The sequence below is a fragment of the Eucyclogobius newberryi genome, unplaced genomic scaffold (genome assembly GCF_026437365.1).
Source record: "Eucyclogobius newberryi isolate DKJ021-1_F unplaced genomic scaffold, fEucNew1.0.hap1 SCAF_16, whole genome shotgun sequence".
Taxonomy (NCBI): Eukaryota; Metazoa; Chordata; class Actinopteri; order Gobiiformes; family Gobiidae; genus Eucyclogobius; species Eucyclogobius newberryi.
The window spans coordinates 3761634-3785039 of record NW_027315790.1 but is presented as its reverse complement, the minus strand read 5'-3'; the positions used below and the strand labels follow the sequence as shown (position 1 = coordinate 3785039).

The 23406-nt window shown below is 51.0% G+C and overlaps 1 protein-coding gene across 1 annotated transcript in view; it reads left to right on the top strand.

Annotated features, from left to right (window-relative positions):
• The first annotated feature begins 1693 nt into the window (after window positions 1-1693).
• Window positions 1694-23406, top strand: part of tfpi2 (tissue factor pathway inhibitor 2) — a 37871-nt gene continuing 16158 nt past the window's right edge. The window contains exons 1-2 of the mRNA XM_072447298.1: window positions 1694-1814; window positions 2128-2304. Of these exons, the coding sequence (XP_072303399.1) occupies window positions 1736-1814; window positions 2128-2304 (256 nt within the window). The 5' untranslated portion in view covers window positions 1694-1735. The remainder of the gene's footprint in view (window positions 1815-2127; window positions 2305-23406) is intronic.

Below are 23406 nucleotides of genomic sequence, written 5' to 3'. Positions count from 1 at the left end.
CCCTGTGGTCTCCCGTGGTCTCCTGTGGTCCCCTGTGGTCTCCCGTGGTCCTCTGTGGTCTCCTGTGGTCCCCTGTGGTCTCCCGTGGTCCCCTGTGGTCTCCCGTCGTCTCCTGTGGTCTCCCGTGGTCTCCCATGGTATCCTGTGGTCTCCTGTGGTCCCCTGTGGTCTCCCGTGGTCCCCTGTGGTCTCCCGTGGTCCCCTGTGGTCTCCTGTGGTCCCCTGTGGTCTCCCGTGGTCCCCTGTGGTCTCCCGTCGTCTCCTGTGGTCTCCCGTGGTCTCCCATGGTATCCTGTGGTCCCCTGTGGTCTCCCGTGGTCCCCTGTGGTCTCCCGTCGTCTCCTGTGGTCTCCCGTGGTCTCCCGTGGTATCCTGTGGTCTCCTGTGGTCCCCTGTGGTCTCCTGTGGTCCCCTGTGGTCTCCCGTGGTCCCCTGTGGTCTCCCGTCGTCTCCTGTGGTCTCCCGTGGTCTCCCATGGTATCCTGTGGTCTCCTGTGGTCCCCTGTGGTCTCCCGTGGTCCCCTGTGGTCTCCCGTGGTCCCCTGTGGTCTCCTGTGGTCCCCTGTGGTCTCCCGTGGTCCCCTGTGGTCTCCCGTCGTCTCCTGTGGTCTCCCGTGGTCTCCCATGGTATCCTGTGGTCCCCTTTGGTCTCCCGTCGTCTCCTGTGGTCTCCCGTGGTCTCCCATGGTATCCTGTGGTCTCCTGTGGTCCCCTGTGGTCTCCTGTGGTCCCCTGTGGTCTCCCGTGGTCCCCTGTGGTATCCCGTGGTCTCCGGTGGTCTCCCGTGGTCTCCGGTGGTCTCCCGTGGTCTCCCGTGGTATCCTGTGGTCTCCCGTGGTCTCCGGTGGTCTCTTGTGGTCTCCCGTGGTCTCCGGTGGTCTCCCGTGGTCTCCCGTGGTATCCTGTGGTCTCCCGTGGTCTCCGGTGGTCTCTTGTGGTCTCCCGTGGTCTCCCGTGGTATCCTGTGGTCTCACGTGGTCTCCGGTGGTCTCCCGTGGTCTCCGGTGGTCTCCCGTGGTCTCCCGTGGTATCCTGTGGTCTCCCGTGGTCTCTGGTGGTATCCTGTGGTCTCACGTGGTCTCCGGTGGTCTCTTGTGGTCTCCCGTGGTCTCCGGTGGTCTCCGGTGGTCTCCCGTGGTCTCCCGTGGTCTCCCGTGGTCTCTGGTGGTATCCTGTGGTCTCCCGTGGTCTCCGGTGGTCTCTTGTGGTCTCCCGTGGTCTCTGGTGGTCTCCTGTGGTCTATTGTGGTCTCCCGTGGTCTCTGGTGGTCTCCTGTGGTCTATTGTGGTCTCCCGTGGTCCCCTGTGGTATCCCGTGGTCTCCGGTGGTCTCCCGTGGTCTCCGGTGGTCTCCCGTGGTCTCCCGTGGTATCCTGTGGTCTCCCGTGGTCTCCGGTGGTCTCTTGTGGTCTCCCGTGGTCTCCGGTGGTCTCTTGTGGTCTCCCGTGGTCTCCCGGGGCCCCAGACTTAGACCCACCCATGGCTGTGGTCGTGACCCTTGACCCACAGAGCCGTGAGCTCCTCCTCCTTCATTAAATCCTATTATTATCATTATTATTTCTCTTTTACACATTTACGCGCATTAGTGACGTCACGCGCTGTACGGTAATCCGCGCGCGGAGCGTGTCGGTGATTCACAGACACGGCCCCGCCTCACTGACGCACTTAATGTCCAGAGCAGCGCAGTCCCGGCTCATCCCGAGCCCGTCCCGGTCCCGAGCCCGTCCCGCTTCAGCATGCAGCGCTGGGTCGGAGTCTTCGTGTCCTTGAGTGTCCTGTGCGGGAGGGGAAGGACGCTGTCTCTGCGGGACCACGGTAGGTCTTAACTGTTCTGTCCACTTTATCACTCACTTCAGTCCTTTGTCCCGGTCCAGACCGGTTTAGTGTTTGCTTCGTCCCATTGTAACTTTTCTATCATTCCAAGTGCATTCCAGAACCCTAACCCTGGTCATAAGACATTTTGGAACTTTGAAACACGCAGCCTAAAGCTGCTCGCGCAGCTCCCGCACGCGCAGCTCCCGCACGCGCAGCTCCCGCACGCGCAGCTCCCGCACGCGCAGCTCCCGCACGCGCAGGACACGTCAGTCCCGTGTAGAACTTGGTGTTGAGACGTTGTGCTCTTGTGCAGCCGCTGCAGTGTGTCTTCAGCCCGCGGACGAGGGCCCCTGCCGGGGGGACATCCTGCGCTTCTACTACAACACACTGACCCAGAGGTGCGAGCGCTTCTACTACGGAGGTTGCCAGGGAAACGCCAACAACTTCCTCACGTACCAGAAGTGCCACAAGACGTGCTTCAGGATCCCAAGTAAGTTTAGTTTAAAGTCTTTTGTGGCTTGAAGAGTGAGAGGAGAGAAAAGGGAGGGACATGCAGTTATCACGTGGCATATGTGCAGTGTCTTAAACCCTCCACCACAAGTCAAACACTGTCATTGTTAGGGATCGTCTCAAAATGGGTTGAAGCTGAAAAGACTGAATTTTTTTCGTACTGGCCCCTCCCCCTCATGTACTGGCCCCTCCCCCTAATGTTCTGGCCCCTCCCTCTCATGTTCTGGCCCCTCCCCCTCATGTTCTGACCCCTCCCCCTCATGTTCTGCCCCTCCCCCTCATGTTCTGGCCCCTCCCCCTCATGTTCTGACCCCTCCCCCTCATGTTCTGCCCCTCCCCCTCATGTTCTGCCCCTCCCCCTCATGTTCTGACCCCTCCCCCTCATGTTCTGCCCCTCCCCCTCATGTTCTGGCCCCTCCCCCTCATGTTCTGACCCCTCCCCCTCATGTTCTGCCCCTCCCCCTCATGTTCTGGCCCCTCCCCCTCATGTTCTGACCCCTCCCCCTCATGTTCTGCCCCTCCCCCTCATGTTCTGGCCCCTCCCCCTCATGTTCTGGCCCCTCCCCCTCATGTTCTGACCCCTCCCCCTCATGTTCTGCCCCTCCCCCTCATGTTCTGGCCCCTCCCCCTCATGTTCTGACCCCTCCCCCTCATGTTCTGCCCCTCCCCCTTATGTTCTGGCCCCTCCCCCTCATGTTCTGGCCCCTCCCCCTCATGTTCTGACCCCTCCCCCTCATGTTCTGCCCCTCCCCCTCATGTTCTGGCCCCTCCCCCTCATGTTGTTGTTGTTGTTGTTGTTGTTGTTTTATGGCGGTTGGCATCCGAATGTTCTGGCCCCTCCCCCTAATGTTCTGGCCCCTCCCCCTCATGTTCTGACCCCTCCCCCTCATGTTCTGCCCCTCCCCCTCATGTTCTGGCCCCTCCCCCTCATGTTCTGACCCCTCCCCCTCATGTTCTGCCCCTCCCCCTCATGTTCTGGCCCCTCCCCCTCATGTTCTGGCCCCTCCCCCTCATGTTCTGACCCCTCCCCCTCATGTTCTGCCCCTCCCCCTCATGTTCTGACCCCTCCCCCTCATGTTCTGCCCCTCCCCCTCATGTTCTGGCCCCTCCCCCTCATATTCTGACCCCTCCCCCTCATGTTCTGCCCCTCCCCCTCATGTTCTGCCCCTCCCCCTCATGTTCTGGCCCCTCCCCCTCATGTTCTGCCCCTCCCCCTCATGTTCTGGCCCCTCCCCCTCATGTTCTGACCCCTCCCCCTCATGTTCTGCCCCTCCCCCTCATGTTCTGGCCCCTCCCCCTCATGTTCTGACCCCTCCCCCTCATGTTCTGCCCCTCCCCCTCATGTTCTGGCCCCTCCCCCTCATGTTCTGGCCCCTCCCCCTCATGTTCTGACCCCTCCCCCTCATGTTCTGCCCCTCCCCCTCATGTTCTGGCCCCTCCCCCTCATGTTCTGACCCCTCCCCCTCATGTTCTGCCCCTCCCCCTCATGTTCTGGCCCCTCCCCCTCATGTTCTGGCCCCTCCCCCTCATGTTCTGACCCCTCCCCCTCATGTTCTGCCCCTCCCCCTCATGTTCTGGCCCCTCCCCCTCATGTTGTTGTTGTTGTTGTTGTTGTTTTATGGCATTTGGCATCCGAATGTTCTTGACCCTCCCCCTCATGTTCTGGCCCCTCCCCCTCATGTTCTGGCCCCTCCCCCTCATGTTCTGACCCCTCCCCCTCATGTTCTGCCCCTCCCCCTCATGTTCTGGCCCCTCCCCCTCATGTTCTGACCCCTCCCCCTCATGTTCTGCCCCTCCCCCTCATGTTCTGGCCCCTCCCCCTCATGTTCTGGCCCCTCCCCCTCATGTTCTGACCCCTCCCCCTCATGTTCTGCCCCTCCCCCTCATGTTCTGGCCCCTCCCCCTCATGTTCTGGCCCCTCCCCCTCATGTTCTGACCCCTCCCCCTCATGTTCTGCCCCTCCCCCTCATGTTCTGGCCCCTCCCCCTCATGTTCTGACCCCTCCCCCTCATGTTCTGGCCCCTCCCCCTCATGTTCTGACCCCCCCCTCATGTTCTGCCCCTCCCCCTCATGTTCTGGCCCCTCCCCCTCATGTTCTGGCCCCTCCCCCTCATGTTCTGCCCCTCCCCCTCATGTTGTTGTTGTTGTTGTTGTTGTTTTATGGCATTTGGCATCCGAATGTTCTTGACCCTCCCCCTCATGTTCTGGCCCCTCCCCCTCATGTTCTGGCCCCTCCCCCTCATGTTCTGACCCCTCCCCCTCATGTTCTGCCCCTCCCCCTCATGTTCTGGCCCCTCCCCCTCATGTTCTGACCCCTCCCCCTCATGTTCTGCCCCTCCCCCTCATGTCCTGGCCCCTCCCCCTCATGTACTGGCCCCTCCCCCTCATGTTCTGACCCCTCCCCCTCATGTTCTGCCCCTCCCCCTCATGTTCTGGCCCCTCCCCCTCATGTTCTGACCCCTCCCCCTCATGTTCTGCCCCTCCCCCTCATGTTCTGGCCCCTCCCCCTCATGTTCTGACCCCTCCCCCTCATGTTCTGCCCCTGCCCCTCCCCCTCATGTTCTGGCCCCTCCCCCTCATGTTCTGACCCCTCCCCCTCATGTTCTGGCCCCTCCCCCTCATGTTCTGACCCCTCCCCCTCATGTTCTGCCCCTCCCCCTCATGTTCTGGCCCCTCCCCCTCATGTTCTGGCCCCTCCCCCTCATGTTCTGGCCCCTCCCCCTCATGTCTGTCTTCACATCACATGTGACGCGTTGATAAAACGATAGTAGCTTGATGGAGCTGATTCACCTCTAGTGAACATCCTGAACATCCTTTAGTAAGTTTATATTTAGAAGTTATGAACTCTCCAAATAATGTCACCTGTCACTCATGTTTGTTTACTCAATCCACATGGTCCACGGGCCCTAGGGGCCCTAGAGGCCCTACGGCACATCCCATTCAACCCAAACTGTGAGATGACCACATTGAGATGAGAGAGTGAGAAACTCATGTTTCTTGTCAAAACCTGTAATTGTCACTTGTCTGAGTTTAGACCTGAGACATGTCTGAGTGACAGGAGCAGGACACGCCCTTTTGTCTCAGTGAGAATCTCACGTCTTCTGTGATTGGCCGAAACCTGATGTGGGTGTGTGTTGGTCCTTCTTCAGTGCGCAGCACGTGACTAGAGCATAATCTCTTCATCATTTTCTGCGCCGCGTCTTGTTTGATGGTGTGTGTGATGGTGTGTGATGGTGTGTGATGGTGTTTGATGGTGTGTGTGATGTGTGTGATGGTGTGTGTGATGGTGTGTGATGGTGTGTGTGATGGTGTGTGATGGTGTTTGATGGTGTTTGATGGTGTGTGTGATGGTGTGTGATGGTGTTTGATGGTGTGTGATGGTGTGTGATGGTGTTTGATGGTGTTTGATGGTGTGTGTGATGGTGTTTGATGGTGTTTGATGGTGTGTGATGGTGTTTGATGGTGTGTGTGTGATGGTGTGTGATGGTGTGTGATGGTGTGTGATGTGTGTGATGGTGTGTGATGGTGTTTGATGGTGTGTGATGTGTGTGATGGTGTGTGATGGTGTGTGATGTGTGTGATGGTGTGTGATGTGTGTGATGTGTGTGATGGTGTGTGTGATGGTGTGTGATGTGTGTGATGGTGTGTGATGTGTGTGATGGTGTGTGATGGTGTTTGATGGTGTGTGATGGTGTGTGATGGTGTTTGATGGTGTGTGATGGTGTGTGATGTGTGTGATGGTGTTTGATGGTGTGTGATGGTGTTTGATGGTGTGTGATGGTGTGTGATGTGTGTGATGGTGTGTGATGGTGTGTGATGTGTGTGATGGTGTGTGATGGTGTGTGATGGTGTTTGATGGTGTGTGATGGTGTGTGATGGTGTTTGATGGTGTGTGATGTGTGTGATGGTGTGTGATGGTGTGTGATGTGTGTGATGGTGTGTGATGGTGTGTGATGTGTGTGATGGTGTGTGATGGTGTGTGATAGTGTGTGTGATGGTGTTTGATGGTGTTTGATGGTGTCTGATGGTGTGTCATTGTGTTTGATGGTGTGTGATGGTGTTTGATGGTATTTGATGGTGTGTGTGTGTGTGATGGTGTGTGATGGTGTGTGTGATGGTGTGTATGATGGTGTGTTTGATGGTGTGTGTGTGTGTGTGATGGTGTGTGTGATGTGTGCGATGGTGTGTGATGGTGTGTGATGGTGTGTGTGATGGTGTTTGATGGTGTGTGATGGTGTTTGATGGTGTTTGTGATGGTGTGTGATGGTGTGTGATGGTGTGTGATGGTGTGTGATTGTGTTTGATGGTGTTTGATGGTGTATGTGATGGTTTGTGTGATGGTGTGTGATGGTGTTTGATGGTGTGTGATGTGTGTGATGGTGTGTGATGTGTGTGATGGTGTGTGATGGTGTGTGATGTGTGTGATGGTGTGTGATGGTGTGTGATGTGTGTGATGGTGTGTGATAGTGTGTGTGATGGTGTTTGATGGTGTTTGATGGTGTCTGATGGTGTGTCATTGTGTTTGATGGTGTGTGATGGTGTTTGATGGTGTTTGATGGTGTGTGTGTGTGTGATGGTGTGTGATGGTGTGTGTGATGGGTGTGATGGTGTGTATGATGGTGTGTTTGATGGTGTGTGTGTGTGATGGTGTGTGTGATGGTGTGCGATGGTGTGTGATGGTGTGTGATGGTGTGTGTGATGGTGTTTGATGGTGTGTGATGGTGTGTGATGGTGTTTGATGGTGTTTGTGATGGTGTGTGATGGTGTGTGATGGTGTGTGATGGTGTGTGACAGTGTGTGATTGTGTTTGATGGTGTTTGATGGTGTGTGTGATGGTTTGTGTGATGGTGTGTGATGGTGTTTGATGGTGTGTGATGGTATGTGATGGTGTGTGTGATGGTGTGTGATGGTGTTTGATGATGTGTGTGATGGTGTTTGATGGTGTGTGTGATGTTGTTTGATGGTGTGTGTGATGTGTGTGATGTGATGGCGTGTGATGGTGTTTGATGTTGTGTGTGTGTGTGTGTGTGTGTTTGATGGTGTGTGATGGTGTGTGATGGTTTGATGGTGTGCGTGATGGTGTATGATGGTGTTTGATGGTGTGTGATGTGTTTGATGGTGTTTGATGGTGTGTGATGGTGTTTGATGGTGTGTGTGATGGTGTGTGATGGTGTGTGATGGTGTTTGATGGTGTGTGTGATGTGTGTGATGGTGTGTCTATGGTGTGTGTGATGGTGTGTTTGATGGTGTGTGATGGTGTTTGATGGTGTGTGATATGGTGTGTGTGATGGTGTGTGATGGTGTGTGATGGTGTTTGATGGTGTGTGTAATGTGTGTGATGGTGTGTGTGATGGTGTGTGATGGTGTGTGTGATGGTGTGTGATGGTGTTTGATGGTGTTTGATGGTGTGTGATGTGTGTGATGGTGTGTGATGGTGTATGATGTGTGTGATGGTGTGTGATGTGTGTGATGTGTGTGATGGTGTGTGTGATGGTGTGTGATGTGTGTGTGATGTGTGCGATGGTGTGTGATGGTGTGTGTGATGGTGTTTGATGGTGTGTGTGATGTGTCTGATGGTGTGTGATGGTGTTTGATGGTGTTTGATGGTGTGTGTGATGGTGTGTGTGATGGTGTGTGATGGTGTTTGATGGTGTGTGATGGTGTTTGATGGTGTTTGATGGTGTGTGTGATGTTGTTTGATGGTGTGTGTGTGATGTGTGTGATGTGTGTGATGGTGTTTGATGGTGTGTGTGATGATGTGTGATGGTGTTTGATGGTGTTTGATGGTGTGTGTGATGTGTGTGATGGTGTTTGTGATGTGTGTAATGTGTGATGGTGTGTGATGTGTTTGATGGTGTGTGTGTGATGGTGTGTGATGGTGTGTGATGTATGTGATGGTGTTTGATGGTGTGTGATGGTGTGTGATGTTGTGTGATGGTGTTTGATGGTGTGTGATGGTGAGTGATGGTGTTTGATGGTGTTTGATGGTGTGTGTGATGGTGTGTGATTGTGTTTGATGGTGTGTTTGATGGTGTGTTTGATGGTGTGTGATGGTGTGTGTGATGATATTTGATGGTGTGTGTGTTTGTGTGTGTGTGTGATGGTGTGCGTGATGGTGTATGATGGTGTTTGATGGTGTTTGATGGTGTTTGATGGTGTGTGTGATGGTGTGTGTGATGGTGTGTGATGGTGTGTGATGGTGTTTGATGGTGTTTGATGGTGTGTCATTGTGTTTGATGGTGTGTGATGGTGTTTAATGGTGTGTGTGTGTGATGGTGTTTGATGGTGTGTGTGATGTGTGTGATGGTGTGTGTGATGGTGTGTTTGATGGTGTGTGTGTGTGTGTCTGATGGTGTGTGTGATGGTGTGTGATGGTGTGTGATGGTGTGTGATGGTGTGTGTGATGGTGTTTGATGGTGTGTGATGGTGTTTGTGATGGTGTGTGATGGTGTGTGATGGTGTGTGATTGTGTTTGATGGTGTTTGATGGTGAGTGTGATGGTGTGTGTGATGGTGTGTGATGGTGTTTGATGGTGTGTGATGGTGTGTGTGTGATGGTGTGTGATGGTGTTTGATGGTGTGTGTGATGGTGTTTGATGGTGTGTGTGATGTTGTTTGATGGTGTGTGTGATGTGTGTGATGTGATGGTGTGTGATGGTGTTTGATGTGTGTGATGGTGTGTGATGGTGTGTGATGGTGTTTGATGGTGTGTGTGTGTGTGTGATGGTGTGTGATGGTGTTTGATGGTGTGTTTGATGGTGTGTGATGGTGCTTGATGGTGTGTGTTTGATGGTGTTTGATGGTGTGTATTTGATGGTGTGTGATGGTGTTTGATGGTGTGTATTTGATGGTGTATGATGGTGTGTGATGGTGTTTGATGGTGTTTTTGATGGTGTGTGATGGTGTTTGATGGTGTGTGATGGTGTGTGATGGTGTGTTTGATGGTGTGTGATGGTATGTGATGGTGTGTGATGGTGTGTTATGGTGTGTGATGTGTGTAATGGTGTGTGATGGTGTGTTTGATGGTGTGTGATGGTGTGTGTGATGGTGTGTGATGGTGTTTGATGGTGTGTGATGGTGTGATGTGTGTGATGTGTGATGGTGTGTGATGGTGTGTGATGGTGTGTGATGGTGTGTGACGGTGTGTGTGATGGTGTGTGATGGTGTGTGATGTGTGTGATGGTGTTTGATGGTGTTTGATGGTGTGTGATGGTGTCTGATGTGTGTGATGGTGTGTGATGGTGTGTGATGTGTGTGATGGTGTGTGATGGTGTTTGATGGTGTGATGGTATGTGATGGTGTTTGATGGTGTGTGTGATGGTGTTTGATGGTGTATGTGATGTTGTTTGATGGTGTTTGATGGTGTGTGTGATGGTGTGTGATGGTGTTGTAGGGTCTCAAACTACATGTATTCAGTTTATGATTAAGGAAGATTTCTTAGCAGAAACGAGACAAGACGGGGCACCAGGGTTAAACCCAAAGAGCTAAGATACGGTCCTTAATCGCGCTCGTTAAAAAGGTCTGAAGGGTGTTTCACGATTCAGGGACTTTCACATAGTCTAATCAAACAAACAATAGTCAATAACTCTTTCGTGTAGTTTATTTATCAAAAGGGCAATCAAAACACCGGAGCAGAAATGCGCACAGGTAAATCACAGGTGACGTTATATCAGATTTAACAGCAGATTTCATGCAGATAATGTTAAACCAGGGTTTTGCCTTTGATAATCAAACGTGTCTATGCTAATCTATATCAAAAAGAGGGAAAGTGAGAAGCTAAAGGGAGGAGGAACAGCTGAGCTCTACCCAAATCATGCCACAAAACGGACCGCACGCAATGGACTCGGCTTACGGTTCTGTAGAGTCGGTCCGACTGGTCCTTGTCCGCGGACGAGGTCCGTAGCGGGGCGTCGCGTGGAGCGGTGTGGCGGCGAAGGTTCGTGAAGCGGGCGGCGGCCGTGGAGCTGGCGGCGGTCGGGGAGCGATGCGTCGCGTGGAGCGGAGGAGGCTGCGACGTGCTGTAAGGTCCTTGGCGCCGGGGAGCGGTGTGCTGCGCCGGGGAGCGAGGGGTCGCGTGGAGCGGTGTGCTGCGACCTCCTTGAAGCGGCGGGGGCAGCGGAGGCGATGTCGGGGAGTTCCTTGGCGGTAGAACGCTTTAGCGGTGTATTAGCTCCTCACGCGGCCTTTACTCAGATGAGGACGTAGTGCTGATCCACGTAAACGGCGTAGATTACTTCAAAAAGAAAAGAAACGAAGTAGCAAAGAAAGTCTCTGTCCGGTTTAGCGCTTAAGCGTAGTTCCAGGTAGTTCCAGGTGGTTTCAGGTGGTTTCAGAGTCCTAGACTGGCATGGCCTTGTCGACCACGTGACGGACGGATTTTGTTGAGACAAAGGAAAAGTGAAAGCGCGTCCGTGGAGACGGCTTCAAGATAGAAGAACAAGAAGAGAACAAAAAGAGCGTTTCTAGCTTGGAGCGTCCTTTTGATACCTGGCCCGCAGGGCATGCTGGGAGCGACAGGGGCGGGCGCTACTGCGAGAACTTCCTGTTTAACATTTTCCTGACCGAGAAAATAAAACTGGAGTAACGTAAATAATAATGGTAAAAACATTGAACCCTGTTTTAACATTTACACGTTAAACACTTTTGGCAGTTTGTGCACATTATTTCTTGAGGTAGACACATTTTACATCTTCTTTCACCTGTGATGGGCGCTCGAAAATCAAGCATTGGGAATATAAAACCTTAAACAGTGGAAAAATACGTAACACAAGGTGAAACATGCGGTGTAGGGAGTTGATTCAAACATTCATGGCATAATCACATAAAACAGTTTTCATCGGGGCGTCTTCCTGTAAGACTGTGGGGAGAAGAAGATCTGTTATCAAAAAAGTCACAGCGGCTCCCCTGCGGTGAGGGAGACAGGGAGAACGAAAAAACCCCAATGTTCAAAGAGAGATTTTCTGTTATCTGGCCGTGGAATGTCCATCTCCATTCCCCTACAACCCCCCGATTGGCCGTTGGTTCTCCGATGAAGAAGCATCGGGCAAATGTCAAAGGGAATGTCCTTACCGAGTCAGCGAGCGGCACAGAGTGGCATGATTTGGGTAAACCTCTGAACCTGGACTGGTCGCTTTATCCTATTTGGGCTGAGGGGCAGGTGCTAGTGGGTGTTACACTATCCCTAGGCTACTAACTCTCAGCACATCATCCTCAGAGGGAGTGGTAAACCATGCAAGAGCTCTTGACTCCTAGTGCAAGAATTTGGGCGTAGAAACAAGACTCTAAGACACCGAGGTAGCTTATCAAAGTGGATGTCTATGGTGGAAAAAAAAACAAAGTGGTTAACAAGGTTCTTGACATACGTTTCACCCTAGCGAAGGGGCAACTTCTAGGTTGGACCGCTTCTGTTCGAAACAGGTGACAGGATATTCTACTCTATGGTTTGCATGCAGGGGAGATTAACATACGAGGCTAGTGGTAGGGACTTTGCGGGCTTAGGACCAGCTGTAAGTCGGGGATTTGGCTAAAATTTTCCAAGCTCCAGTAGGTGGCGCCTGTGTTAGGTGTCGTTGGGGCAGAACAACTCGTGCTGCTGTGTCATGCTTGTCATAGTGGAGGATCGCCTCTCGGAGGGAAGTGTTCACGAGTCAACGGCCCCCCAACTATTTTAGCCCAGGTCTCTGTGACCTGGTCTCGCACCGCCACGAAGGTTGGGCACGCGCTGCCTGCTGTCACAGGTTTTTAACAGCAAACGCCGCCGGTACTGTCATGTATTGCTATCACGATACGCAATAACGTCTGGGGTCTGTAAGTGTCACATGCCATCAGGAGGAGGCGTTGTGACCACATGCTTCTGTCAACATACATCTGGGGATGTTTTTAGAGACACTAACACGTAATTCTTTGATGATTAGGTTTTAGTGGTTAGGGTTAGTAGACTTTACAATCCGTGCAAAACAGTTGTTAGTACAGTCCCTAACGGGCGTGTGTTTGTCGGAGTTGTGTTCTAGTTGGAACTATCGGCATCCCTGACATGTCCCATGGGGTTTTGGTGCGCTTTGATTTGGTTGCGATGAACCCACTTCAGAGTAGGTTCTCTGCGTCCTTTGGTGATGTCAGAGTTGTGTTCTAGTTGGAACTATCGACATCCCTGACATGTCCCATGGGGTTTTGGTGCGCTTTGATTTGGTTGCGATGAACCCACTTCAGAGTAGGTTCTCTGCGTCCTTTGGTGATCTTCACGTGGTACACCACCGGAGATCGTTTGTTGACAATCTCGTAGGGTCCGGACCAACGTGGGAAGAGCTTTCGGGTTAGCTTGGTTAGCCAGTCTCTTGTCTGTCCGATCGGGTGCGCTAAGATGTAATACCATACCTTGTCGTTTGGGGCTTTCTGATCGTAGTAAGCCTTGCAATCCTTTGCACTTTTCTCAAGCTTCTTCTGAGCGAAAGAGAAGGTCGCTTTCAGGTGCTCCTGTAAGTCCAACATGTATTGGTGGGTGGTGTAGGTGGTTGCGATGCTAACCTCTCCCGGTTTGTACAACAGGTGTAGGGGGAGGGTCATCTGTCGGTCGGTCAAGAGTTCGTATGTGGCGTTGACCCCCCGGAGGCCAGCTGTTGGCGCGTCGTGTGCGTGCGTCAGCATAACCCCCCGGAGGCTCTGAGGTACCACAAATGCGGGTGCAGTGAGGATCTCAGAGGCAAACACCAGCAGTCCATGACGCAAGGTGAAGTTCTCTCTTGTGCGCCACAGCGCGGCGAGAGATGCGTCGGCAGCAAGTGCATCAGGAGGGATGGCACTTGGCGCAGGGTCAGGAGGGAAACCGATGATGCGGCTTATAGCCCCATCGGCTGCTTGTAGAGACACAAGGTCAGAGGAAGCGAAGATCGGAGCCACTTTAAGAAGGGCGCGATCGGGCTGGGGCCGTGTGATCGCGGCCACCGAAAGGGTGGGCTGGGTGGGCATCAACTCACTGTCCAGTGAGTCAGCCTGTAAGTTACAGGGAGCCCCTTCAAGGGCCCCTTGTTTTGCCAGGGAGTCGGCTAGGTCGTTGAGGTCTTTGTCTGGCGGCACGTCGACCTCGGGAGGGGTCACGATGGCACTGCACTGAACTGGCGGAGTTGATTGGGGCGTGGGCAGAGGTCGACGGACTTGTGCCCAGATTTTGAGTCGTTTAAAATCAACCAGTGGCTCGAAGCGACTGAGCAGCTCTTGACCTAAAAGAAGGGGAATAGAATTCAAAGGTGAAACGTAAACAGGATGCATCAGTTTCATGGGGCCGATCGTTATCTGGATCAGGGCCACCTCGTCAAGGGTGGTGTTGACCTGAGAGTAAGGTCGGATTTCCAAGCAGCAGGGCTGTGACTTCAGTTCTCGTTGAGAGTGCTGGGCCACTTTTTGTAAGGTTCTGAAAAGTTCGCGAGAGATCAAGCTGATGTCGGCGACTGTATCAAGGAGTGCATCATGCACGAAGTTGTCCTCCAAGAGGACTGAAAGATAAGGCTCCCTTTTCGGAAAGGTTACCAAGAAACTGGGTAAAGGGGGGCTCGCATTGGATGATCGACGGGTCGTTATCCTTTGGGCTGGAGATAGAACTTACCTGGACCACAAAGACGTCGTTGGCCTCCGGTCGCGTTTGATCGTCGCTGTCAAGTTCCTGGTCTTCAGGGGGTTGGTCCCCAGTGACAGGTGTTTCCGACAGAGGGTCCAGGTCCACAGGGCTCCGATAGAAGCCTTCTAACTCGTCTTCCAATTGGCTGAGCGCTGAGTTATCACTCGTCTCAGGTCCGAGGGAGGTTACGGCGAGGACCTCCGCTTTACTTTTCTGGTTCCATTTCATGTCTTGGATCATTTTCAGCACCATACTCAGCTGTTCTTTACTGAGGTTCAAAGCGTCGAGACTCAGTTTAGAGGAAGCCTTACCTGCGGAGTCTCCTTGGGTTTCTTCCTTCGTTGAGCCGTTAGGCCGGGAGTCCCTTCTGAACGGTCTGGTATCCCTTCGGTTGTTATACCTACCTGAGGCGTTCTCCCTGTCCCTAAACGGTCTTTGCGGTCCTCGGGTGTCTCCCGAGCGATGGTTTTCCAAGGTGCCCTCTAGCTCGAGAGGTCTTTCGACGCTCAGGACGGAAGAGTGGCCTTGGGTTCTGATTGTTGTTCCTGCCTGTTTGGTGTAGCTCCTTACCGCTAAATCTCGCAGCTGGCGGCTGCTTTGAGTTATTGGGCAGGCTGCCACGCCCAGGTGGTAGCTGGTTGCGGGGTGGAGGTTCTGTAGGAACAAAGATTTGAAATGTTTGTCCTCCTCCATCCCTGCTTCGTTTTGTGCTCCAAAATACGCTTTCCTCAATCGGTCGTAGTAGGCTTGAGGAGCCTCGTGTCTGTCTTGCTTGCACATCAGGGCAGCAGGCAACCCTATTGAGGTGCCTGTATCTGAGTACTCTTCGAGGAGAGCATGACACAAGAGCTCATAGTCCTTCAGGACGTAAGGAGGTTGGCGTTCCATGAAGCTGCTAACGTCTCGGCTGGACGTTAGTTTGATCAAGAAGATCTTGTCTTTGATTGACGGATCCGACAGGCGTCCAGCATAGAAGTCGATGTCTCTCAGGTACGCGCTGGTGTCGTTAGCGACGCCTGGCTTGGGCTCAAACCGAGAGATATGCCTGGCTATTTTGTCGAAGTCATGGTCGGTCGGGCCTCGGTGGCGTCTATCGGGGTCTCTGCCCGCGCGATAGTCTTCACGAGTATCCCTGAAGTCGTCGGGGTACCTACGAGTGTCCCTGAAGTCGTCGGGGTACCTACGAGTGTCCCCACGGTCATCTCGTCGCGCGTCCCTGTGGTCATCGTAGTGCCTGCGGGGGCTACCGTGGTCGTCTCGTCGCGCGTCCTGTAGTTCGGCGTGATGTCTACGGGGGCTGTCACGTCTGTCGCGTCGCCTGTCCCGTAGGTCATAGTCCGAATAACGTCGGGCGGAGCTGGTAGAGTCGGGTCCGGGGTGGTACCGGGACTTGTCTCGGTCACGGGCGTCCCCCAGTCGTCTACCGTCAGTGTAGGTCCGGCTTGGGCTCCTCCCCCCGTAGGTTCGTCCATGCATGTCAGAGTCGGAGGTTCGATCGTCTCTGGGTCGGTCATGGTCAGCGTACGGGGTGGGGCTCTTACGTCTGTCGTAGTCGTGGTCCCGTGGTGGCCAGCTACAGTCTGTCCTGTCTCCCCTTTCTTCCTTCCTCTGTGGGTCCAGGCGGGCCACGGGGGTTGGACTGGGTTGAGTCCCCCGCCCGTGGTCCTCCCGGTTGTCTGTACTCGGTCGGTCGTAGGACGGTTTCGCACGGCTTTGCCTGTCAGTCAGGTCTCTTATCTGGAGTCTAAGGGCATGCAGCTCAGTCTCTGCCTTTTCAGTCGCCTGAATGGATCGATGGAGCGCGTGCTTGGCATCTTCCAGATCAGCTTCCTGGTCAGCAAATTTCTGCTCCGCCCGTTGAAGCTCCTGTCGGAGGTAGGAGGTTTCGTCCTCCTTTGCTCTCTCAGATCTTGACCTGGCGTCAACGCTCTGTGTTAGCAGCGCAACGTCTGCGTTGGCTCGGTCAAGCTCCGTTCTGAGGTCGGCGGTCTCAGTTCTCTGTGCCTCCAGGTCTGTCTTCCTGGCTTCCGATTTGTGATGCTCAAGTTCAAGGAGTTCCCAGGTCCTTTCCAGGATGAGATACAAATCGATAGCAACGTGGCTTGCCCATTCGGCCATGTCCTTAGCCTTTGGCGCCTGTTGGAGTCCAATCCACAGCGCGAGGTCCTTGTGAAGGTTCCTGTTGGACAGGAGCCTGTTCCTTCCCAGGACACCAGGGGCTACTTCACTGGTATAGTCTACCATGGACTTGTGTAGGTTGTCTACAGGCCAGTGAATGACATCACTATCAGAGTCCGCCATGTTTACTTTAGGCAGGGTCGGGACGAGAGGGTCCCAAGTCGCCAGGTCTGTGAGTTGCCTGGATCAATTCAGTCAAGTGGGACCGATATGTCGGGACGCCGATAGTTTCTGAATTAAAATCGCTCGCTTAGGAGAATTTAAAAGAAACGTTTTAGAGTGTTCGTGTTAAGTTACTGTGGCTAGGCTAACCTTTGTGCGTGTAGCTGCGTGGAGCTTGCTAGTTCGTGCGTGAGCGGGGCATGCAGTCGTGCGGGTGTTGATGTTTGGATGAAACAACAGTTAACAAGGCATGTTAAATGGCATTGCAATTAGACATCAACCATGGACGCATGCAGTGTCCACGGCACTTCACTAGGTTCCACGGCAAGGCTTAGCGGGGTCAGGGCCATGCAGTTACGTAACAAGAGGTCTGATCGGGGCGACACTCGCTGTTCTTGACCGGCGTTCAGTAGGCAATCAAACAGGTAAACAAGCTGTTATTCTGATAGCGTGCAGCATTCACAGTGAAGTGTTACTTAGCGCCGGGGTACACCTGCGGAGATTGGTTGAAATTCATGCAGTGTATAGAAAGGAAAAAATTTGTTTAATCAAAGCGTTAAACAGCAGCGTCAGCTGTGCAGAACGAGCTTTAAACAAGGTGTTGTTCTGGGGCGTGTGCACACTTGCAGCAGAACAGGTACAAAGCGGTTAGTTAAAACAGGCCATGCACTTCTAAAAGAAAAACATTGATTAACGCGTTACAACAGCGTCGGCTGTGCAGAACGAGCGTTAAACAAGGTGTGAGCTTAGGAGCATGCAAGCACTTGCAAAACAGATACACAGCGGTTAATTAAAACAGGCCATGCATTTCAAAAGAAAAATATTGATTAACGCGTTAAAACAGCGTCAGCTGTGCAGAGCGAGCGTTAACCAAGGTGTTGTTCTGGGGCGTGTACACACTTGCAGCAGAACAGGTACAAAGCGGTTAGTTAAAACAGGCCATGCACTTCTAAAAGAAAAATATTGATTAAAGCGTTAAAACAGCAGTAGGGAAACTGTGCGAAAGCATTTAAACAATCTGTGTTAGCAGCGAGGAGCATGCAGTGTGAAAGTAAACACTAATCTTGTTAGTGTCTAGGTGAGACTTGATTGTCACCCCCCGGTGTGTGTTGACAGGGGAACAGGGTCAGCCTAAGGGTAAAGTGTAGTACAATTTACCCACCACCAGATGGAGACAAAGCTCCGCTAAGCGTGTGATTCAATTTAATGATCACTAGATGGAGACAAAGCTCCGCTAAGAGTGTGATTCAATTTAATGACCACTAGATGGAGACAGAGCTCCGCAAAGAGTGTGATTCAATTTAATGACCACTAGATGGAGACAGAGCTCCGCAAAGAGTGTGATTCAATTTAATGACCACTAGGTGGAGACAAGGCTCCGCTAAGAGTGTGATTCAATTTAATGACCACTAGGTGGAGGCAAAGCTCCGCTAAGAGTGTGATTCAAATTAATGACCACTAGGTGGAGACAGAGCTCCGCAAAGGGTGTGATTCAATTTAATGACCACTAGGTGGAGACAAAGCTCCTGGGCTGGACAGTTTTCCTCCGGAGGAATTCCAGCTGGGCGCAGGGCGCCTGGGACCGCCTCTATGGGGGGTCAGAGTTAGCGTCGAGTCGTCACTCAGCGCGCTCTACACGGCTTTGTTCGCATTTAGCTCATGTGTTAGCATTAGCATCCACGCTCGGCCGCGTGGTTTGTAAAGACAAAATGGCGGTTAGCACAACAACATGGCATTTAGCGTACTAGCTCGGCTCGTGTTTGTGCTAGCTCAGGGCCGTAGCCTACGTACTAGCTTCTGCTCGTGTCATTTGGTAGCGAGCCAAAAATATTCACGAGCGTGGCAGTTGTTCGGGGACGGGAAACTCGCCGTACTGCCCCTGCCGTCTTGGGGTGGATGTGCTTATGCGGCGTTACAGCCCTAATAAGCTTCCCCAGGTTCGATAATTATCTTGTGCACGTGTTCGTGAAGTAACTAGGCGGTTTGCGTACAGTAACAGCAGCGTACGGTTTATCCAAGCATCGTTACAGCGCAGGCAAGTTCACAAAGCAGTCTCATATTCCAGCATCGACACAGCAGCATACAGTTTGAGTTCAAACGTCCACAAAAGTTTATGAGTACTAATCTGATTCATAGACTATGAAAAGTTTTAATCGGCTCACGCGGGGGCATCAAATATGTAGGGTCTCAAACTACATGTATTCAGTTTATGATTAAGGAAGATTTCTTAGCAGAAACGAGACAAGACGGGGCACCAGGGTTAAACCCAAAGAGCTAAGATACGGTCCTTAATCGCGCTCGTTAAAAAGGTCTGAAGGGTGTTTCACGATTCAGGGACTTTCACATAGTCTAATCAAACAAACAATAGTCAATAACTCTTTCGTGTAGTTTATTTATCAAAAGGGCAATCAAAACACCGGAGCAGAAATGCGCACAGGTAAATCACAGGTGACGTTATATCAGATTTAACAGCAGATTTCATGCAGATAATGTTAAACCAGGGTTTTGCCTTTGATAATCAAACGTGTCTATGCTAATCTATATCAAAAAGAGGGAAAGTGAGAAGCTAAAGGGAGGAGGAACAGCTGAGCTCTACCCAAATCATGCCACAAAACGGACCGCACGCAATGGACTCGGCTTACGGTTCTGTAGAGTCGGTCCGACTGGTCCTTGTCCGCGGACGAGGTCCGTAGCGGGGCGTCGCGTGGAGCGGTGTGGCGGCGAAGGTTCGTGAAGCGGGCGGCGGCCGTGGAGCTGGCGGCGGTCGGGGAGCGATGCGTCGCGTGGAGCGGAGGAGGCTGCGACGTGCTGTAAGGTCCTTGGCGCCGGGGAGCGGTGTGCTGCGCCGGGGAGCGAGGGGTCGCGTGGAGCGGTGTGCTGCGACCTCCTTGAAGCGGCGGCGGCAGCGGAGGCGATGTCGGGGAGTTCCTTGGCGGTAGAACGCTTTAGCGGTGTATTAGCTCCTCACGCGGCCTTTACTCAGATGAGGACGTAGTGCTGATCCACGTAAACGGCGTAGATTACTTCAAAAAGAAAAGAAACGAAGTAGCAAAGAAAGTCTCTGTCCGGTTTAGCGCTTAAGCGTAGTTCCAGGTAGTTCCAGGTGGTTTCAGGTGGTTTCAGAGTCCTAGACTGGCATGGCCTTGTCGACCACGTGACGGACGGATTTTGTTGAGACAAAGGAAAAGTGAAAGCGCGTCCGTGGAGACGGCTTCAAGATAGAAGAACAAGAAGAGAACAAAAAGAGCGTTTCTAGCTTGGAGCGTCCTTTTGATACCTGGCCCGCAGGGCATGCTGGGAGCGACAGGGGCGGGCGCTACTGCGAGAACTTCCTGTTTAACATTTTCCTGACCGAGAAAATAAAACTGGAGTAACGTAAATAATAATGGTAAAAACATTGAACCCTGTTTTAACATTTACACGTTAAACACTTTTGGCAGTTTGTGCACATTATTTCTTGAGGTAGACACATTTTACATCTTCTTTCACCTGTGATGGGCGCTCGAAAATCAAGCATTGGGAATATAAAACCTTAAACAGTGGAAAAATACGTAACACAAGGTGAAACATGCGGTGTAGGGAGTTGATTCAAACATTCATGGCATAATCACATAAAACAGTTTTCATCGGGGCGTCTTCCTGTAAGACTGTGGGGAGAAGAAGATCTGTTATCAAAAAAGTCACAGCGGCTCCCCTGCGGTGAGGGAGACAGGGAGAACGAAAAAACCCCAATGTTCAAAGAGAGATTTTCTGTTATCTGGCCGTGGAATGTCCATCTCCATTCCCCTACAGTGTATGTGATGTGTGTGATGGTGTGTGTGATGGTGTGTGTGATGGTGTGTGTGATCCTAGCTATCTCCCATAGCTAGGATGCACTGGGTCTCAGCGTTGCCGGGACTTATTGTCACATTAAAAATCAAACCAACCCGGGGCCCTATGTAAAAAGAGCCCCCCCTAGTGCTATTTCTGTAGTCACATCATCACACAGATGGAAAAACAAAATGCGAGTCAGGCCCAATCTGAGAAATGTGATTCATATTCCCTGTGAGAAGATAAAGCCCAGTCTCACTGAAACTAGTCTGAAACTTGCTGTGCTAAATGTCAGATCCTTGTGTAACAAATCTCTCTTAATTAATAATTGTATTTCTTCTTATAATCTTGATTTTATGTTTTTAACTGAAACATGGCTTGACAAAAACACAGGAAATGTAGTTCTGATAGAATCTGCTCCACCCAACTTTAAGTTTGAATCTGAAACACGAGAAAACAAAAAAGGGGGTGGAGTCTGTGCTGTCTTTAGAGATGAAATAATTACCTGCAGGTTGTCTTTTGGGGTGTTTTCATCATTTGAGTATGTATCCTTTAAAATGGAGCTAAAACGGTCTCCATCCATTCTCTTCATTGTTTTATACAAGCCTCCCCAGCACTGCCAACGTTTTATTGATGATTTTACTGAGATGCTTTCAGTCATATGCACAGACTTTGATGGTTTGGTCATTACAGGTGATTTCAATGTGCATGTTGATAATATTTGTGACAGAAACGCTAAAGATCTTGATGCTGTCCTTGAAACCTTCAGTCTTACTCATCATGTGAGAGGCCCCACCCACAGCAAAGGACACACTCTAGATCTCATAATTACAAAGGGGGTAAATATTTCAAATGTTAATGTGATCGATGTTGCTCTGTCTGATCATTTCTGTGTCTTCTTTGACCTGTCTGTTTCTCCCAAACCTCCGGTTGTTCCTGCAGTTGTTCAGAGGAGACACATAAGTGATGGCACAGGTGCACTGTTTATGGAAATGATAAACTTTGAAAATGTCTCATGTTCTAATGTAAATGATTTGTTGAACTCTGTTACATCTAGTGTTTTGAATGTTCTGGACACTATCGCCCCTATAAAGGCTAAAATGGTTAAAAATAAGCAGAAGGCGCCGTGGAGAAATGATGATTCGGTCAGGGCACAGAAAAGGGAGTGCCGCAGGGCCGAACGGAAATGGCGCAAGTCAAAGCTCCAGGTTCAAAAAGAGATTTACAAAGAAAAGCTGAACATGTACAACCTAATCTTATGTAGAACTAGGGAAAGATATTTTTCTGAAATAATTGGAAGCTGCAGTAACAACTCGCGTGTCCTGTTTGCCACAGTAAACAGATTAACAAACCCTCCAGCTCAGCTGCCGTTAGAACTCATTTCCACATCCAAGTGTAATGAGTTTGCATTATTCTTTAATGACAAAGTTCAGGGCATTAAAAATGCTATAAATCCCACAATGCAAAAAATTACCCTAAAACCACCAAGACACTTAGAGCTAACTCACTTTGCACCAGTAACTGACAAAACTGTCCATGAGATCATCACCAGTCTGAGTTCATCTACATGCTGCCTTGATGTGTGACCCACCAAATTTCTAAAGTCTGTGCTGAACAGTTTGTTAGCACCATTCACTCACATAGTTAACATGTCGCTTCAATCTGGAACATTCCCAATGTCTTTGAAAACTGCGGTCATAAAGCCTCTCCTAAAGAAGAGCAGTCTTGATGCCGCAGTACTGAGTCATTACCGGCCCATCTCTAATCTGCCATTTTTGGGGCAAAGTCCTTGAAAAGGTTGTTTACCAACAGCTCACAGATTTCCTCTTAATAAACAACTCATTTGATGTTTTTCAGTCAGGTTTTAGACCTCATCACAGCACTGAGACTGCTCTTGTCAAGGTGACAAATGACATCCGCCTGAACACTGACACGGGCAAAGCCTCTGTCTTAATTCTGTTAGATCTGAGTGCTGCTTTTGACACTGTCGATCATGGGATCCTCTTACAGAGACTAGAGGACTGGGTGGGCATCACTGGCACTGCCCTAAACTGGTTAAGGTCCTATCTGGAAGACAGGAAGTACTTTGTTGAAATTGGTAGCTGTGTCTCAGACCACATGACCCTGACCTGTGGAGTGCCCCAAGGGTCAGTCCTGGGTCCCCTTCTGTTCAACCTCTACATGCTGCCGTTAGGTCAGTTGATACGCAGTGAAAATGTGTCCTATCACAATTATGCAGACGACACTCAGATCTATATTTCACTATCGGCAGGTGACAATGGACCAGTAGATTCACTCTGTCACTGCATCCAACAGATCAGTTTGTGGATGCAAAACAACTTTCTCCAGCTGAACTCAGACAAGACTGAAATAATTGTTTTTGGCCCACAGAAACAAAGAGAAAGTGTTAGCGGTCACCTCCAGAGTCTCGCTCTAAAACCTACAAACCAAATTAGAAATCTGGGGGTAATAATGGACTCAGACTTGAACTTTAACAGCCACGTCAAATCAATAACATCAGCAGCTTTTTACCATCTAAAAAACATTGCCAAAATCAAAAATATAGTGTCAAAACCAGATTTAGAGAGACTTATCCATGTGTTTGTCTCCAGTAGATTAGACTGTAACGGCCTGCTCACTGGTCTCTCCAAACGAGTTGTAAAACAGCTGCAGTACATCCAGAACGCTGCTGCTCGGGTCCTGACTGGTCTCTCCAAACGAGTTGTAAAACAGCTGCAGTACATCCAGAACGCTGCTGCTCGGGTCCTGACTAGAACCAGGAAGTATGATCACATTAGTCCTGTTCTCAGGTCTCTGCACTGGCTCCCTGTGGCTCAGAGAAGAGACTTTAAAGCAGCTCTGCTTGTGTACAAGTCTCTCCATGGCCTAGCACCAAAGTACATCTTGGATATGTTAGTGCCATATGAACCATCTCGGACTCTGAGGACCTCAAGGACCGGCCTCCTGCTGGTGCCAGAGTCAGGACTAAACATGGGGAATCTGCGTTTCAGTTTTATGCAGCTAAAATCTGGAACAGTCTTCCTGAAGATGTGAGACAGGCTTCTACTCTGACAATGTTCAAATCTAAGCTAAAAACAGTTTTGTTTAGCTGCGCATATGACTGAAAGGATTTTTTCTTTGCACTCTTCTCTTTTGTTTGTCATTTTATTAGTTTAGAAAATCAGTTGGATTGATAATTTTTAATTTAGTTAATTTTATTGTAGTTAATTTTTATCGTTGCACTCTTCTCTTTTGTTTGTGATTTTATTAGTTTAGAAAATCAGTTGGATTGATAATTTTTAATTTAGTTAATTTTATTGTA